This window comes from Paramormyrops kingsleyae, chromosome 4 (assembly GCF_048594095.1).
Source record: "Paramormyrops kingsleyae isolate MSU_618 chromosome 4, PKINGS_0.4, whole genome shotgun sequence".
Classification (NCBI taxonomy): domain Eukaryota; kingdom Metazoa; phylum Chordata; class Actinopteri; order Osteoglossiformes; family Mormyridae; genus Paramormyrops; species Paramormyrops kingsleyae.
Genome location: NC_132800.1, coordinates 48640605 through 48660212, shown reverse-complemented (window position 1 = coordinate 48660212; position 19608 = coordinate 48640605). Strand labels below are relative to the sequence as shown.

At 43.9% G+C, this 19608-nt stretch overlaps 1 protein-coding gene across 4 annotated transcripts in view; it reads left to right on the top strand.

The window, feature by feature from the left end:
- The first annotated feature begins 6653 nt into the window (after positions 1-6653).
- Positions 6654-19608, top strand: part of LOC111838752 (protein NLRC3-like) — a 61441-nt gene continuing 48486 nt past the window's right edge. For 2 of the 4 annotated variants that reach the window (XM_072711522.1, XM_072711526.1), the window contains exons 1-3: positions 6654-6738; positions 16272-16401; positions 16746-16820. In XM_072711522.1, the coding sequence (XP_072567623.1) occupies positions 16797-16820 (24 nt within the window). In that variant the 5' untranslated portion in view covers positions 6654-6738; positions 16272-16401; positions 16746-16796. The remainder of the gene's footprint in view (positions 6739-16271; positions 16402-16745; positions 16821-19608) is intronic. The other 2 variants (XM_072711523.1, XM_072711524.1) reach the window with 2 other exon arrangements.

Sequence of the window (19608 nt, the reverse complement as noted above, 5' to 3'; positions counted from 1 at the left end):
GCAGTCAGAGCCACGGGCGTGGCCGCAGGCGTGGCAGTCAGAGCCGCGGGCAGGACAGCCAGAGCGGCGGCCTCAGGCGGGGCCGCGGGCAGGACAGCCAGAGCGGCGGCCTCAGGCGGGGCCGCGGGCAGGACAGCCAGAGCGGCGGCCTCAGGCGGGGCCGCGGGCAGGACAGGAACGGCGGCCGGCTGGACAGGCGAGCAGGGCTGGGCTGGCTGGACAGGCGAGACGAGCAGGTCAGGCGAGACGGGCTCGGGCGTGCGGCCAGCAGGAGGTGCCGCAGGTAGAGCAGGCACCTCAGGCGTGCGGCCCGCAGGGGGCGCCTCAGCGAGTGCCGCCAGCACGCGGGCAGCAGGGGGCGCAACCGTGGCAACCTCAGGAGGGTCAGGCGCCGGCAGGACCGGCGAGACAGGCAGGACAGGAGCCGGCGATACAGGCAGTTCAGGTGCCGGCAGGACAGGCGAGACAGGCAGTTCAGGAACCGGCAGGACAGGCAAAACAGGAAGGAGCGCCTCTGCAGGCACCTTGGGCGCCTCAGTCCCTTGGCCAGCAGGGGACGCCTCGGCGGGCGCCTTGGGCGTTCGACCAGCAGGGGGTGGCGCAACGGGCGCCGCCGTCACGCGGCCAGTAGGGGGCGCCGCAGCGGGCGCGGGAGTCGCAGGGGGCGCCTCAGCGGGCGCGGGAGTCCCGGGGAGCACTGGAGTCACGGGGAGCATGGGAGTCACAGGGAACTGGGCAGGAAGTGTAGGAGCAGGAGACGACACGGGCGCCTCTGGGGGCGCTGCAGCCTCAGGAACCACAGGGGGCGCAGAAGCAGGGGCCACGGACGCGCGACCAGCAGGGGGCGCCTCGGCTGGCACCTTGGGCACGTGGCCAGCAGGGGGCGCCGCAGGCAGAACAGGCTGGACAGGCAGTGCAGCCGGCGTTGCCGCGGGCAGAGCGGCGGCGGCAGCAGCAGCAGGCGGTGCTGTGGGCAGGTCCGGAATCGGCACCAGGATGGGCGTCGGGCGAGCAGGCGTTGTCCCTTTAAGGGCTTTATGGACCCGGGGTATGGCGTCTCTGACGCCGCGTATGCCACCGTATCCCAGATACTCCGGCCGATAAAAGTATGCCTCTAATGGAGGCGGCTGCTCAGCCACTGTGACGGGGGCTTTGGGTACCTGCGGGGGCATCGCTGTGAGGGTGTCCATGGTGCTCGGGGATTCCTTCTGATCACCGACAAGGAGAGAAGCAGGGGAGAGAGAAGCGGCTCCCAGGCGGACGGTTAAGGCTTCCTCAGGTGTGTCTCCCTGTCCGCGTTTTTTCCGCTTCTTCTTTGGCCGCTTACCTGTCGTGGGCAGCGGCGTTTGGGCCACCTCCGGCAGCTCGGAAAAACGGACCAAAAGGCAGTCCGCTGGCGAGGGCTGCCCTCCGCATATTGGACTCTGCCACCCCTCGTCTCAGCTGCCGCAAGGCTTCGCGCACCTTTCCTGCAAGGTGTGCGTCTCCGGGGAGAGACGCCTCCAACATGTCCCTGCTCTGGCTGGCCGTAGCCAGGAGCAGGGGATCGTGCCGGACTTCGGGCTGACGAAGCCAGTACAGAACCTCGTCCATGAGAGCAAGGTATTCAGCTTCGTCCGGCTCCGGTCTTTCATTTGGGAGTTCTGTCATTCTGTCATGAAGCGTGGTCAGCAGACGGACAGAAAGGCAATGGGAGCCGGTCAGACGGGCAAACGGGGTTTAATGGGATAGACAGGGCTGACGATCACAGGCAGGGTAACACCACACTACACACGTCATTGACAGAACTGGGGACTACTGACTCAGACACGGACTAAATACAAGAGACAAGCTAGACTTAACAGGACACAGGCGATCACAATTAGGGCTGAACACGAGGTAACGAGGTGGGCGTGGCACACATCAGGAGCAGACGGAGCGGATCATGACACTTTATCCCCTTTGACTTATTAGTTAAAAGACATGGGATTAACAAGAATAGATTTTTAGAATATCAACAAGTTAAATCTATAGTAAAAAGGAAATTCAAGTCTAATCAAATCAAATTACAAATACCACCAAGTGTGGCAGAATTCCTTAATCTCAAAACCCCCAAATTACTGTCTAAAATATACAGGACACTTTCCAAAATGGATGATTCAATATCCCTTCCTGTTGCAAAATGGGAGGCAGATTTATCAATCAGCTGGAACCACAATTTCTGGTCTAAGACATGCTTAAAAACCTTTGAACTGATTAGAAGTCCCAATTTACAATTAATACAATACAAAATCCTGCATAGAGTGCACTATACAGGGCATCGGATGTTCAGGATGGGTTTTACATCTTCTAACAACTGCTCACACTGTCAAGGGGATACACCTGACAATTACATCCATGCTCTTTGGTTCTGTCCACCTGTTCAGATGTTTTGGCGCAGGATTTGTGAGGACTAATCAAAGTGTCTGAAATGTACCATTCCAGCCTCTCCTTCAGTCTGCTTGTTGGGTGACTTAGATGGTGTCACTACCGAGATTAACACAACCCACATGGCTTTCACCGCGTTATGCATTGCTAAGAATGTCCTCATGAACTGGAAAAATAAAAATAACCTTAATATCAACCAATATAGAGAGAGTTTGCTGGACCATATTAGTCTTGATACAGCTTCTGCCGCCACATTAGACCAATCTCTCTGGGCTCCTTTGATCAGTTCCATCACCTAGTGGCGGTGGGGGGTCGCAGGTTTGTCCCGCTTCGGTCTTTGTTGTTGGTGTGGGGGGGGCCTATGGGCTTGGGGTGTCTGGGGGTTCCCTGGGGGGCGGGGTTTCTGGGAGGGTTCGGCGCTGGGACTGCGGTCCTGGCCTGGATGGGGCTTTGGTGGCTCTTGGGTGGCGTCTTTCTGGCGGCTGCATGCAGCGCTGCTGGGGTAGCCTGTGCCGGCGGACGTAGGGTACCAGCCTGGCGGCCGTGCTGCTCCTGGGTGGGTCCGGGGCGGGCTTGGGGTTCTGGGGGCGCTCTGCCTCCGGGCTGGGGTTCCGGCTGGGCTGGGGGGGCTTGGGTCCTGGTGGGTGGGTCGCCGGGGTGTGGGCTGGAGCGTGCACTGGGGCCCGGCCCCGGCGCGGGGACCTTCGGCGCATTGGAGGGGCTGGGGGCCTCTTTAGCTGGTGGGGAGGTTGTTACCATCTGCCCGCAGGTGGTCCCTGCCTTAGGGGTATCCACTCTGCGGGGGTGGGGGGGAATCCAATAGAGTAGGAGAATGGACCCAACCTGGGTGTCTGTTGTCTTATGTAGTCTGGGAGTTGACTGAATGGTGGGGTGGGTGTAGTTTTTCCCTCTGTGGTGGGGTCTCGTTGGCTGCCCCGGGCTCTGGGGTGCCCGGTGGTGCCGCTGCTCTGGGCCCCTGGACTGGATGGGCCTCGGCTCTCCCGCCCTGGGTGGATTTCAGGGAACGGGGGTGCTTATGGGGGTCAGCGGGGGGGCTGGCTCCAGAGGGGGGGTACTTTGCCCCCCCGATCCTTTCCTCCCCATCCCTAAATGCTTCCCTCCTCCCGCTCTGTCACCCCAACACACATATAGGGCTTTGAGGTGCAGGTGCGTCGCTGGGATGCAGGGGAGGTATTCCTCCTCTGTCCCCCCGTGACCACCTGTGTCTCAATCACACATCACAACTTAGACACTCTCATTACTTACTCTCTCATGACACATACATTTAGGGCCTTGGGGGTGGGCACAAGGAATGGCGTCCAGAGGGCGGTCTGTTCATTCAGCCTTACCTCTGGTGCCAGTGCCCACTTCTCAATTTTAAGTTGCACATAGACATTGAGGTTTCTGGGGAGGGGCCGAGCTGACACCAGCTGCTGATTGGCAGAGGGTGGTTAGCACCATGCCCTTCCCCTGTTTTAAAGCACTTTAGAACAACACGCACCAACACCACATATGAGCGGGCGGAGGGAAGCATGGGGTCTTTTCACACCGCCGTTCTCTGTTCACCATCTGGGGCCGGGGGCTGGGAGGAGCTGGCCGTCCGGTCGGGGTCTGGGCTGGTGGGCTTCTCGGCTGCTGTGGGGTCCGGGGTGGTCTTCTTGTCCCCATGCCAGAGGAAAAAAGGGATCCATCTCCGAGGTCTGGTGGCGGATTGCCCCTCTGGGGGCGGTGGTGCCTAGATCTCGGAGTATAGAGTATATATGGGGAGTGTGAATGTGTGTGCGGCGTTCATTTCTGTGTCTTCATGTTGGGCGAATGGGTGAATATTTGTTTATGTGTGCATGCTGGGAACGTATGCTTGTGTATGTGTACGCCTGTTTGTCTATACGTATGTGTCAGGTTGGGTCTTAGACTCCACCTGAAATAACATCTCAGGCTCTATTCCCCCCCGCCACACTCCCTGCTGGTGGATGAGGCCCCCGGCCGCCGATGCGTTGGTGGTTCTCGATGTCCGGGGCTGGATGCTCTGGTGTGTGCTGGCTCACTCTCGGCGGTTGCCTGCCGGGGCCTGGCCCTTCTGGCTCTGTCGGGGCCCTGGCTGGGGGGTGGGGGGGCCCTTAGATCTCTGGGCACGGGGTCCGGTCTGCCCTGGTGTGGCCGGCCGCTGGCGGGGCCTGCGTGCTCGCTGCCACGGCCCCCTGGGGCTCCTGCGATGTGGCTGCCAGATGGCCCCCCTCCGGAGCACTCCTCTGCCCTTTTCTCGGTGGGGGCTGCAATTGTCCCTGCGGTGGTTCTCCTGGGGTTCCCGTGCCCTGGGGGGCCTCTGGATATCTGGGGCCCGGGTCTCCTCCGTGTCGACTTCATGTCCTGGGTGGGCGGGGCTATGGCTCCCCACACACACTACTAGACAATTACATGGAGAAACCTTAGGAACACCAGCGCGCTGACACACAGGTGCTCACGGACACATGCTCACGGACACACACTGTCTTGATCGGCTGTTGTTTCTGGGCATGGGTTGTAAGGCTGGTTGTGTGTGCTGTTCAACAACATTTAACGTTTGATGGTCGTTGTGATTAGTACAGATGTTGTATGTTGTCTTTCTCTTTTCAGCAGACATGGAAGCAGGTTATCTGTTTTGTTTTTTTCTTGTTTTTTTTTTTTTTTTTTCTCTTTTGTTTTTTTTTCTGTTTTCTTTCCATTCCTCTCTCTCCCTCTCTCTCTCTTCCCTCCTTCTTCTTTGTCCCCCCCCCCTCCCTCTCCTTCTTTTGAGGAAGTAAATAAAAATATAAAATAAAATAAAAAATAAAATAATAATAAAAATAAAATAAATAAATAAATAAATAAATAGATACAGATAAAGTAGTCCCCCGCAGAGGGGGGGTGGAGGAGGGAATATAATAAAAAAAAAAAAAAAGGGAAAGGAAAATCATACACGTCGCTGCAATTTTCCATAATCTATTAAGATAATTGATTTGCGAGACACATTTGTAGAGGTGATGGATTTGGTTCTTAAGCCATTTTAATGTAAATCCCTAATGAACCCGTATCAGTATCAGAATCAGCTTTATTTGCCAAGTGTGCTGGGGCACACAAGGAATTTGCTTCCAGCTGCTTGAGACTACCTAGTACACAGACAATAAGATAAGATAATCTTTATTGTCGTCACTTGACAACGAAATTACAAAAATGACACTATACAAGAAATAAAATTTGAAATATACACACATGGGTAACCCACTGTACAATGTATAAGGTGTGAGGTTGAGTGCAAATCAGTTTAAGGGGGGAAAATTTACAGAAGGCAAGTGACACAGCTTAGCTGTTTATGAGGGTGATGGCCTGAGAGAAGAAGCTGCTCCTGTGTCTGGTGGTTTATGTGTACAGAGTTCTGTAGCTCATGCCAGAGGAAAGGAACTGGAAAAGATTGTGTCCAGGGGTGTGATGGATCTGCAATGATTTTCTCTGCTTGTTTCCTAGTCCTTGAGTAGTAAAAGTCCTGGATGGAGGGCAGGGGGGCACCGATGATTTTTTTCCGCTGCACTCATCTGATTCTGAGTGGGTTTTTCTGGGCATCTAAATCCACAGCCCATAAAAGATACTGTCCTTTACCCCCCCCCCCCCCAAGCTCACTTTTATCGTCCACCTTGCCAGAAATATACACGGGAAAACTTTTTTGCTTTTTCAGTCTCTCTCTCTCTCTTTTTCCCCCCTTCATTTTATCCAGACAATTTCGATCTCCTTGTTGTGAATGTGGAGAGCTGGTGGGGAGGGGTTGGGGGCATGAGGGGGGGGCACTCATCTGCCACCAGCCAAGTTCCCCTTTCTCCTTTCGGACCCTGGACTCTTGGATCACGGACCTGGAGAAGAAGCTAATAACCCTCTCTAGCAGAGCCGTGCTAAAATCTCCCTGCGCTAAAATCATTCCATTTGGAATCAATGGGCTTATTCTTCTGTTGGCCGCTGTTTGCTCCACAGTTCTACACTCCATGTGAAACAGCAGACAGTCAGCAGACTTCGGGGGGCCGTATGCAGATATTGCCAATGAAAGAAAAATCAGTGGGAGATTTAGGAGTGACGACCCTCCACATCCAGACCGGATCTCCCGCGGGGGGCTCATTCAGATGCTGCGCGGAGTGGGGCTAAAATCCTACGGTGCGCCATTGAATCCACGTCCATTTCCGTTTTGACAGCTTCCGCGTTTCATACAAAGCTGATATAGCAACTTCCTGTCTGTAAATGAAAGTGAAAGCGATTTAAAACTGGAGTCGCCATTTTGTCAAGAAACACAAATTGGATTCTGGAAAAATAAAAAGATATTTTTATTGCCAGGTAAGATTATACTCGACAGATTAAACTAATAGTGAAAGATGCATGTTTAACTTGCTTAAATATTGGGTTTTAATAGTTCTCAACATAATTAGTTGTTAAATATATTGCAGTGCATTACAATAAGTAATTGTGTCACAGAATATTTTGAGCTTTCAAATGTAAAGCGATTTAACAACAATAATAATAATATTTAATTATTTACGCACAATCCTGATTTCGCCTAATATACAGCGTCGCTTAAACATGTACATGGGGCTAGATTATAATACTTTGAAGTTATATTAAGCTTGTTTTACGATGTTGGGGAATAACTGCTAGCGTGCCGAAGAACCCGGGTTAAACTCAAGGCTTAATCTTTTATGAAACAAGGCTATACCACAGCATTGCTGTATTTTTTTCCCAGTTCATAAAGTTTGATTTTTTTAAGTAAAGACCGGACGGTGCGTCATTTTGAATAAAGGCGCCTGCTAAATGAATTATTTTAAATGGTATGAAATTATATAGAGAAATGTATTTTACAGGGTGTCTATGCAGTACGGAAAAGTATAGACTTTGATTTTGGTGTTTTCCAGGTGTGGATAAGTACAGTCATGTGAAAAAATTAGGACACCCCATGGTATATTTTATTCTTTATTAAGAAATATCAAAATATCAATATTAAATCGTCTTTCTAATCTGTAGATAAAGGTGATGTAATTGCATCACCTATGCAAAAACAAAAAATAAACTGACTTATTTAACAAAGGAAATTAACTAAGATGCCAATTCCTACTGAGGAAAATGTTAGGACACCCTGTGCCCTAATAGCTAGTATTTCCCCCTTTGGCTGAAATAACCTCAGTGACACGTTTCCTATAACCATCTATCAATCTCTGACATCGACTGGCAGAAAGGCTTCCCCACTCTCCAATGCAGAATTCCTTAAACTGTGAGATGTTTGAAGGGTGTCTTGCATGTACTTCTGCTTCAAATCACCCCACAGCATCTCAATAGGATTCAGATCCAGGCTTTGACTTGACCATTCCAGAACTCTCCATGTCTTTCTTGTAAGCCATTCCTTGGCACAAGCACCCTCTGATATGATGAAGAATTCATAGTGGATCCTGTGACGGTGAGCTGGCCAGGTTCTGCTGCAGCAAAGCAGCCCCAAACCATGACATTTCTACCCCCAAGCTTCACAGCTGGTATGAGGTTCTTTTGCGCAAAAACTGTCTTTGGTTTATGCCAAACATGTCCTCTGTTACTGCACCCAAATAATTCAATTTCAGATTCATCTGTCCAAAGCACATTGTTCCAGAAGTCCCGGTCTTTGTCTAGGTGGGTCTCTGGCAAACTTCAGTGTTGCCCAGATGTTTTTTGACAGCAAGGTTTTCCTCCTTGCACAGCTCCCATGTAAATCAAACTTGTGCGTCTCTTTCTGATGATTGATGCATGTACCTTGACATCGACTGTGGCAGGAGCTTCCTGTATGACCCGTGATGACCTTTTAGGATTTTTGGAGATGTCTTTCAGCATCTTGCGGTCGACTCTCCGGCTGAACTTGCTAGGACAGTCTGTCCTGACCATGCTGGCAGTTGCTTTAAATGTGAATCATTGTGTAAATTACAGTGGAATGGCTGATTCCAAACTCCTTTGAGATCTTTTTATATCCTTCCCAGACTCATATGCATCTAAAAGCTTCTTTCTGAAGGCCTCAGAGAGCTCTTTGGATCTCACCATGGTGATATCATTCATTTCGACAATCAAAAGCAAACGAAATTAAATGTCTGTGGTTTAAATACGACAGGCTCCACCAAAAAACAATGTTCTAATCATCTTCACCTTATATGGTGCCACCTGAATCTTATTCTAGGCATTTTAAATAGTGATGAATGTGAAGGTTGTCACGTTCAGCTCCGAACGCTCCTCGTGTGTGCCACGCCCCCTCATTACCTCCTGTCGAACCTTGATTGTCGTCACCTGTTCCCTATTCCGTTTGCCTTGTCTTATGTAAGCCGATCGTGACAAGGGTGTCCTAACTTTTCCCTCAGTGGAAATTAGCATCTTAGTCAATTTCTTTTCATAAATAAGTGAATTTGTTTCTTGTTTTTGCATAGGTGATGTAATTATGTCACCTTTATCTACACGTAGCGCTCCCATGCTGTGGTAACATGCATGACTCCTAAATCCTATCCACTATCACTTCGGGGCGCCCTGAGATCTTTTATCTTATTTACAGTAATTTACAAGTGGAGGTTTCAGATGTTGTTTTCTCCCCTAATTGGTATGAGATTCTTTCGCTGTCAACTATACCAAAGGTACTCCCGGTTTAAATAATCACCGTCTTCCAGGGTAAAATGGAAACACATACCTTTACTTTTAAACTGTGATTATTACACAATAAAATAAATAACAATCGGCTAGGGAATCTTTCATTCAGGGCTTTACCAAAAATGTCATGTGGTTGAATTTCTTTTTTTTTTTAGAATTGGGTCTCTTTAGGAGAAATGATCTGGTTTATCATGACTGTCACGTTTCGCAAGCGGGCGAGCGGCGAAGCAGGCAAACGGAGCCGTAAATAAGGACAGACGGGGTTTATTACTGACGGGATGGCTGACAGGCACAAACTTCCACGAACAAACATAACAATACAATGACGGATCTGGGGAAGACTGACTGAGACTCGGACTAAATACATGAGACAAGGCAAAAGGAATAGGTAACAGGTGATGACAATCAGGAGTCGACATGAGGTAATGAGGGGGCGTGGCACACACGAGGATCATTCGGAGCTGAACGTGATAATGAAAGAATGACATTTGGGGTGTTTTCATCAAAGTTCCATTATTTTCAATTGTGGAATGCAAGTCCCCCAACAGGTGGTTGAGGTGTGGAAACAAGCATTTGAATTTTTCCTCTTGTAGTAAACTAGAGTCAAATTGGCGGCTTAGTCTGTGATATCATCAGATTCTGTTTAAATTTAGTAGCCTATACTTAAACAGAGCCACAGACCCCTTTTGGGGTATGTGGATACCAGGGCTGGACTGGGACAAAAAAAGGGCCCTGGCATTTTTGCTCAGACCGGCCCACCACAATCGGTCGGACACAACCAACAAGTACACCATCCTTGCGGTCCCTGTAGATATGCATATCTACTGTTCCATTTCCAAAAACCCCTACAAGAGCTCTCCTGCTCACTCTGTCCCTCCTTGACTTCACTGTCAGACACCTGCTCCTCTGCCTGGGTGCCGCCATGGCTAGTCACCTCTCCTCCATGTGCTATATTCACCTGTCTTTGCAAAGTGTCGTCAGGTACTGCACTCAAAAAAATATTTAGGCCTAATATTTAGGATTTATGTAATTTAATTGCATATAAAATTTCCATGCATTTGGATTACATAGTTTTAAAGAAAGCAAATTAATAAACGTAATATAATGTGTTTTCATCAGTTTAATATAAATAAAACAATTACGAATGAGATTTATGTAATTGTGTTAATATGTCCAATGTTTTTTAAATAGATAATAACTAAGCTTATGCATTTACAATATATACAATTTATTTTAAATTCATATGAACCAGATTTATGTATAAATTTTTAATAAAGATTACATAAAACTCATTAATAAATTCAAAATGTTTAAAATGCATTTATAGAATTTATTTTTAGTTCTTATTCTTATATCTGATATTCTTTTCTTTTATGTTCTTGTCCTGTGTCTATGTGTGACCGTCTGTAGTAACATGAGCAATTTCCTCCGGGATAAATAAAGTTTTTCTGATTCTGATTCTGATTCTGAAATTATATTTATGCAATTCTCCCAATGGATCAAATGTAAAAAAAGACAACTGTTTCACATTTTAACCATTTATTGATATTGAAATGCATGTAATACTACACAGCAAATGTGCCAGTGTTAAATTAGCACTGCATGGTGTCTATATGGGTCCACACCATTCAGTGTTACCTTTAACACTTTACAGTGTGCAGTGAGTGTTCTTTTTACAGTATTAATCTTTATTAACTGTAATAGTGTTCAATTTACACCATAGGGTAAATCAATGAGTCTCCACCTCCACATATCTGACCCATTTTAATATGCGCACAAGTCAGGAGGATCAGAAGAGACAGCCCAGATTCACCCACCATCATGAGAAAGACTTTGACCAACATAGCCTTTTCTCTTTTGATGCTAGTTTTATTTCAGTTCAGATTTTATACCCAAAGAACTGTGTTCATGTAAGTTAGAAGACATTAAAAAGTTGTTGTTATAAATGTATTTATTCAAGCATCAATGAGGTGTTTACAGTTATGGTAAGAAAGATAAATGGGCTGAGAAAAGGTGAGAGCATCTTAATGTGTGAAGGAGTGTATTTCTGCTAAAGCATATATAATGTGTGGTGGCCGAAATGCGTTTAGACCACAACTTGGGATAGAAGAACAAATCAAATCACTTTGCTCATTTAATATTCAGATTTTCATTAAGCTTAATTTTTAGAAACCCACCACGATTGAGGATGGTATGGCACTGATATTAGTCTTTAGCACATTTCTGTTATTAGTTCTTCTTGGTTGCCTGTGTATCTTTGTTTGTCTGAGTAGTGTATTTCTTGTTTATGTGCATCCCCACAGAAACCTCAACTGTAGAGGTACATATGTCCTTTCTAGAAAGCCTAGACTTAGAAGAGAAATAAAATAACTGGTTTTTCATAGTAACATGCCTTCTCTAGATAAGCCATAGAAGCTAAACTATATAGCCTAGTCGCACAAAAGCCATTTTTTGTTCTCTTGCCCTATTCATCACAATCACGGTGAATAATAAAAAAAAAAAACTCAAGTCAAAGACAGTACCGTATCATGTTATGCAAATACATCATCCAAGGGCAGGACCAGCCATCAAATACAACCATATTCTTACAAAACAAATGCCACTCAGGAGATGTGCCCAATACATCTACAAGAGTTCTTCTTCAGCCTTGATGTTAACATGTTACAAAAACACACATCTGGGGCAGAAAAAGCCATCAAGAGCATAGCTTGTGACTCTCCAACAACAGTCAGAAATGAGCCAGCAAAGTTTCAATACAAAATAAGAAAAAGTTGTAAGGTCCTTTTTGGTCAGAGTCTTTCTCATGATGGTGGGTAAATCTGGGATGGCTCTTCTGATCCTCATGACTTGTGCGCATATTAAAATGGGTCAGATATGTGGAGGTGGAGACTCATTGATTTACCCTATGGTGTAAATTGAACACTATTACAGTTAATAAAGATTAATATTGTAAAAAGAACACTCACTGCACACTGTAAAGTGTTAAAGGTAACTCTGAATGGTGTGGACCCATATAGACACCATGCAGTGCTAATTTAACACTGGCACATTTGCTGTGTAGTTTTACATGCATTTCAGTATCAATAAATGGTTAAAATGTGAAACAGTTGTCTTTTTTTACATTTGATCCATTGGGAGAATTGCATAAATATAATTTCAGAATCAGAATCAGAATCAGAAAAACTTTATTTATCCCGGAGGAAATTGCTCATGTTACTACAGACGGTCACACATAGACACAGGACAAGAACATAAAAGAAAAGAATATCAGATATAAGAATAAGAACTAAAAATAAATTCTATAAATGCATTTTAAACATTTTGAATTTATTAATGAGTTTTATGTAATCTTTATTAAAAATTTATACATAAATCTGGTTCATATGAATTTAAAATAAATTGTATATATTGTAAATGCATAAGCTTAGTTATTATCTATTTAAAAAACATTGGACATATTAACACAATTACATAAATCTCATTCGTAATTGTTTTATTTATATTAAACTGATGAAAACACATTATATTACGTTTATTAATTTGCTTTCTTTAAAACTATGTAATCCAAATGCATGGAAATTTTATATGCAATTAAATTACATAAATCCTAAATATTAGGCCTAAATATTTTTTTGAGTGTGTTGGCTTGGAAACTGAAGCTACAGCACTAAACATGTCGGTTATTTTTGCACATGTTGAGGCATCAACCTCTAGATTTTTTATTTTTTTGGCCCGCAACTTCTCCGCACCCCCCTTGCCCTTGCACTTTTGTTTCTCCATCCTAAATCCACTGATTTCTGGCTCTGAGCCACTGACTGCATCTGACACAAGAAACAGAGGAGGAGGGGTGGAGCCTGTTAAGAGATGATTAGGCCAGCCCAGTGTCAGTATGGAAAATGAACCAATGGGCCGCTGTCCCTGCTTTATGGGCCGGTCGTTGGCCAATTAAAAAAAAATAAAAAATCATATTATATCGACCAGCTCCCAAGTGCGTCGGCCCACCGGGCATTTGCCCGGTATGCCAGATTACCAGTCCAGCCCTGGTGGATACCCTACAGGTGGCTAGGTTCAGGTAGCGTGTTAATTACCGACAAGTTCCTTATTCATTTGTGTTCTCCGCTTTAAACAGTGCATCTAAACAGTTACAATATTGCTTGGTTTACAAAAAACACATACGATAAATATATCACATCACTTCATATAATTTTTTTCTGACAGTTTTCACCTAGAGCAGTGGTTCTCAACCGGTGGGGGGGCGCGGACACTCTCGCGGGGGGGCGCAAGTACTGTAGGCTACAGGATGGGAGGAAAAAAAACTGAGAAAAAAAATTGCAAATTTGTGATTTGTTTGGATTCATCGGATCTATTTTCGCTGCTAAAATAGACCAAAACGGTCATTATTTCATCAAAAATGTAAGTGACTTAATATTATTAACTTGTTTGTTGAACTGTTATATGAAATCAGTGTCACATTTTCAATCGTGAGGTGATGGTAAATTAAGTGATGGTCAATTGTCAGCTCTCTTGGTCGTCAGGTCGTGTGATGTATGTTGCTGAACTGTATTCAAATGTTATAAATATAAAAACACCACATTTTGAAATTTAACTGCAGTATGTCAATTTAGTTTATTTGTGTGTGCTGCGCTCATAGACTTTAGAAAACGGCGCTCATTTGTTTGATTTCTCCTCGAGAAGCTGCGCAAGCCTCAAAAGTTTAAGGTCCTTGCACTCTGACTGAGTCCGAAACTGTCGTATTCGTTTTTCATATTCGTCATTTGGTGGCTCTCAATTGTCAAAAACACCCCTCAAAATATTCGCTACGGATATGAAAATTGCAGAAAATCGAACCATCCGAATTAATTTTTATGACGCACGGAAGTTGCAGAGGCTGCAAACGTATAAAACGTGAGGTCGTATTTAGTTTTATATGTGTGTGTGTGTGTATATATAAAAAAAACGAATAAACTAGTCAGAATATAGGCTACAGTTAAAGCTTTCCTTTAGTTTTTGTGAAATACCCGCACGCACGCAGCCACGCACACACAAACATGTTTAAATACATTTATGTTAATAAATGAACAACAATAAATTGTTGTAACAGCAATATCTCCAAGTTTTGTTTTTCACTGTAAAAATGTAATGATTTGCCAATGCAAAGTGAGTACCGCCACCTTTTTCCCCCACTTCAAGCACTGATTATAGCACAAACAAATCGTCCTCCTGACCACTTTTTTTTTTTTGTCAAAAGCGACAAATCCAGTGACTTTTACTGGTGTTTTTGGAGACTTTTGTGGTGAAAACAATTTGCGACGTACTTTAAAGAGGATTATCGCTCTTTTGCGTGGGTTCGAGATCCGTTTGTGTGCACAGCAAACGAGCTATCAATTGATATGCAGGAACAGCTTATTGAGCTGAAGAGTGACAGTAGACTGAAGGAACTCTTTAGCTGCTGCCCTCTTTCGTCATTCTGGGCAGCATTGATGCAGGAATATCCTGAACTCTGTGACGTCGCCTTTAAGATTCTCCTTCCTTTCGCGTCGACATATTTGTGTGAGGCAGGATTCTCAAAAATGACTGCACTCAAAACTAAATACCGCAATCGTGCACAAATCGAGGATGATTTGAGGCTATGTTTATCAAACATTGAGCCAAGAATTGAGGATCTTTGCAAGGCAAAGCAGGCTCAGGTCTCACATTAACATCACCTACCTGCAAGCTTCTGTAAAAAATGCAGATGATGCCTACTATTAGGCCTAGTAATAATAACAATAATAAAGCATAAATTAATATCAGAGGTCTGGTGTCAATTCCCAATTATAGCAATAGCCTAGTAATGATAATAGGCCTATACTGATGATAATAATAATAATAATAATAATAATAACAACAACAATAAAGCATGTAACCTCATTATTATATAGCAATAGCCTAGTAATGATGATAGGCCTACTACTACTCATAATAATAATAATGTCTGCAAGCTCACGTTAGAAGTCTGGTGCTACTGCCAATTATAACAATAGCCTAGTAATGATAATAGGCCTACCTACCACTACTGATGATGATAATAATAAATAATAATAATAATAATGTGGGCCTAAAAATAATAGCCTAGGGCTATCTATCTTTCTATCTATCTATGCAAGGTGGTGTTTGGGGGGGGGGGCACTGGGGCCCCAACTGCAATGAGCCAGCTTTGGGGGGGACCAGCTTGCAAAAGGCTGAGAACCACTGACCTAGAGAACCCCTGCCCTATGCCTAACCTAGGCCACTGACAAGCTTCGGTTCAAACACACAAACTCTGTATCAAAGACAGTAAATACATATCTAGATAGTTCAACACCCACACAATTCAGTAACTTAACCGTCCCTGTAACATTGCTGGGCTTCAAGATGTCCCAGACATACTTCTGTAGTGTTAGCTTGGTTAATTAAAGTTATATCGGGGCATCTTCCCATAACATTAATGTCATTATAAGATAAATATAACGTTAGCAGAATTAACAAACCTCCTCATATTAAACATCTAGCTAATGTTATCAAAACCTAAACATATTGTGGCAAATTATAACATTTACGCAAATCATAACATTAACCTCAGGGTAAATGTAAAGTTAATGCATTAATAACTATTTTAGAATTTACAAGTCTCTACAGAGCCAGCTGGCTAACGTTATCAAAACAACATGTGACGGCAGATTATATCTTACTAAAGTAACACTGGGGAGTGGATCCATGACACTATAGGTAACATTATTGATTTCTCAAGTTTACTTGCTGATTATGTACCTAAATTTCTTACTTAATGCTGTCTTTCACTGCTGATTGTTCCTCCTTTAGTCTTCTTTTTACGTGCACTTTCTACACCACATCAAAGACAAACTCACAAGTGTCACACAGGATTCTGTCATGCTTGCATATTATTGATCGCACACATCTTAAGGTGGGTGTGGTGAATCGGTCTGAAATCTTTGCACACAGTTCTGTTGCCGGGCAGAATTTTGCAGGGCACCAAGGCACTGTGGCCTCAGAACATGGATTTTCAAAGGGGCATCAAAGCCAGAAAGAGGGACAATGACATCCATGACCGTCTGCGAAGTTCCTGCCCTGTCACCTGTGATCTATTAGGTTGTTTACGGTACAGGTTTATATTTGACACTGCGCACCATCACATGCCGGGTCTTCTGTTGGTTTTATCATGAACAATAACTTCCATGTCTCAGTTCCTGTTGTGCAGTGTGACAGTGACAGACAGAAGTGGCCAGGATCTGCAAAAGTTCCCGGTTCAGACAGCCCAAGAACCTGTAAACAAGGACCAGGTTCGGGAACTTCGGTGTGAAAGCGCCTAATAAGGTGAGTAATGAAACCAACAGGTGCAAACAATTCAAAGAAGGAGGTTATTCCAAACTGAGAACAGCTATGGGCCGCTGGGCTCTGGTCTGTGACAAATGCAGCCCTCCAGAGTACAGTATGTAGATGGAAAAGTGCTTTAAAGTCCTCAATTCAATGGCTACATGCTTTTTTCTTTTTTACTTAAGCACACAGTAGAATACAGCTCACAGTTGTTAGTCCAAATGATTAGTGCACATCTCTACCTGTAATTAAAAACTGACTGGTTTCCTTTGGTTGAAAGATATTATAGCCTGTAAACTGAATTTTGAATATAAAGCTAACATTACTTCTGCTTTTGATTACAGAGTCGGACTATACATGGGAACTGGTTCTTTACAACCATAATCATCTATGCGATGGCTGACCATTCCAATGAGGAGGTATGGATGTAACATCTTGGCATAAGATGCATGCCATTAGGGCTGTAAATACCAGACACTGAGAGACAAGAAAGCCTGATAACATGAATAACTATTTTCAGAAAGCTCACTCTGCAGTGCTCTTCCTCAAGCTACTTTCTTACTATATTGTGCTACATGAAATGTTATTGACATATTGTAACAGAACAGCAGAGACATTATGTGGTACCTTGGGAGGAGCCTAATGGGGGCTCCGTTTATGACGCCATAAGCGGGAGGGGGCGAATCCCTTATTCTGATTGGTCGAGGGGTTATGTCCATATATGGTATCATACATGCTTATGCTACGTGATAAGGGGTCATATGGTTTGGGTTGCCAATAAACCTTAATAAAATGAAAATACATTAAATATATTTATTAATGTGTTCTTTTTAATTACGTTTTAAGGAATAAAAAACATATAGCAGGATGACGTAATCTAGCGTATACTGTTAGACGCGTGCCGGTACTTTCCATATTTTTAAACACAAAAAGTGCCAAACTTTGCTTAACTTTTTAAAAGAAAGAAAAGCCAGAGCAGGCGGAATTTAACCAAATACAAACATGCCTGAACGAAACACTGTCAGAAGAGCAAATGCTGAGTTTAAACAAGCACAAGTCCAGGGCGAAACCAATTAACATACAGCACGTCGTTTTACAAGAAAGAAAGCACTTAAATATTTTAACACATTTTAAAAACGATGCAAAAGCCATGATCAGTTTAACAGTTTATTTCAATGGCCGTTCTGGGTTCCTACGACGCCGCACAAACAGCGGGGTCAAGGCAGCCATTATCCCGCAACGGCGCGAACCCGACACGCATCCTCCCAGTTCAAAATTTGCGCGTCAAATGATTTTCGGGGCTGACAATAATAGCGCATGCGCACTGTTAAATAGGCAAACAAAAATGTGTTATTTTAAATTAGTATAAAATATAACCTTAACTTTAGATGCAAGATGTACACCCTACACACACACACACACACACACACACACACACAGCAAAGCTCTATACATCTTGATATGTTACGAATTTAACAAATACATCTAAAGTTTTTATCTCGTGACATAATCATGTTGCGAGAATATGTTACCCCGTCTGCAGGCCTGAGTCACCATGAAATTACTATGTTCCGCGGCGCGTGTGGGGCAATATGCTTAAATTCTTTATTAATTCTCTGTGCTGTAAAACATTGCTTGACCATATAATTTTGCACCTAAAACATGATGGCAGGGCTTTTGCCGTTAGAAAATAACGCATTTGCTTAAAATAACACATTGGTAAACACGACAAATGTTTTATCGCTTAAATTATTAAAATAACTAAGGTATTATTCTACCAAAGTTTTAAAAATGTTTTTGAAGTACAGTATGTAGCTAAATACCGCTCACTATAGTTCCTATCTGAGACTACGGTGCCAGCTCTGGATCGAACGCCCTCCTTGCGGTGTCTTGTTTTATGAAATCTGCCTAACTTTGTCGGTTACCTTCCATATTGGAATCTTGAAGATGTTTTGATGTATGTTGCTAAATACCGCTCACTAGCTCCTACGGCTATTAAATGTAATTAAGTAAACCGGGACATCTTATTTAAAATAAAACTAACAAAATACACCTAAATTGTTTTATTCCTTAAATCTTATTGGTTTAAAAATTTATACTAATGTGTCATACAGCTTAAGTTATGGCACTTTGTTCCGCTGATTAAATAATTGTAGTTAGATACTTTATCAAACCCCGCAGCGGGGCGTCCGGTCCTATGCCACAGTCCTAGAGCTGTGGTGTTAGAGATTGACTTTTATTTAAATTAGAATTATATTATTTTATAATATTTACAAATAAGACAGATTAATAAATAGAGGTAATGTGCTTTCTGTCAGGATGGGGCTGCAGGCTGTGTGCTTCTCACACTCATGAGCCATCGCCCATCGGTTAAAACGGGGTGTTAGCCTCACGACAACAATCTGACCGCTGGTAGCCATCTTGTTTCCAATTTGACAGCCACGAGTCGGCTCTTTAAAGAAAATACAGTGGTACCTCAGAACTCGAATTTAATCCGTTCAGAACTCCAGATCGAATCCTAAAAAGTTCGAGTTGTGACCAAATTTTCCCCATAAGAAATAATGGAAAACCAATTAATTGGTTCCCAGCCCCAAAAAAATACACCTAAATATTTTTTTTTTAGCATTTAAACACAAAATGAACCGGATAAAACAAGAAAAGCATATACTGTACTAAACACATCTAAGCACATTTATCAAAACAGTAATTTGTAAAGTAAGAAAATAAATGTATCCAAACAATGTGTCCTGCTCCGATCGTCCGCTCCTTCCGTGTGCAACACCCCCTCGTTAACACCGTGTGGAATCCTTGTGTGATCAGCTGTTTCTAGTTGTTTTCATTAGCCCTCTGTATTTCGTCCGCGTTTCAGTTTGTTTCCCCAGTCTGGTCATTGTATTGTCCGTCTGCGTTTTGCCTGCCTTACCTGTTATTAAACCCCGTATTCCCCGATACCCTGACGTCTGTGCCTTTGTCTCCGTTCTGTCCCCGCTGGGCACAACAATATTTTTATAATTAAACGTATTTATGGTTTATTATTATTACTAATATAATTAATAATAAATCTTTATTTTAAATGTATTTTATTATATAATAATTATTGTTACTGTCTATCATTGTCTAAATGTATTTTTACTGTCTAAATATATGTATTCATTGTATTAGTGTAAACGTGCACGGTGCTATCACAACTAATGCAAGGCTGAGACT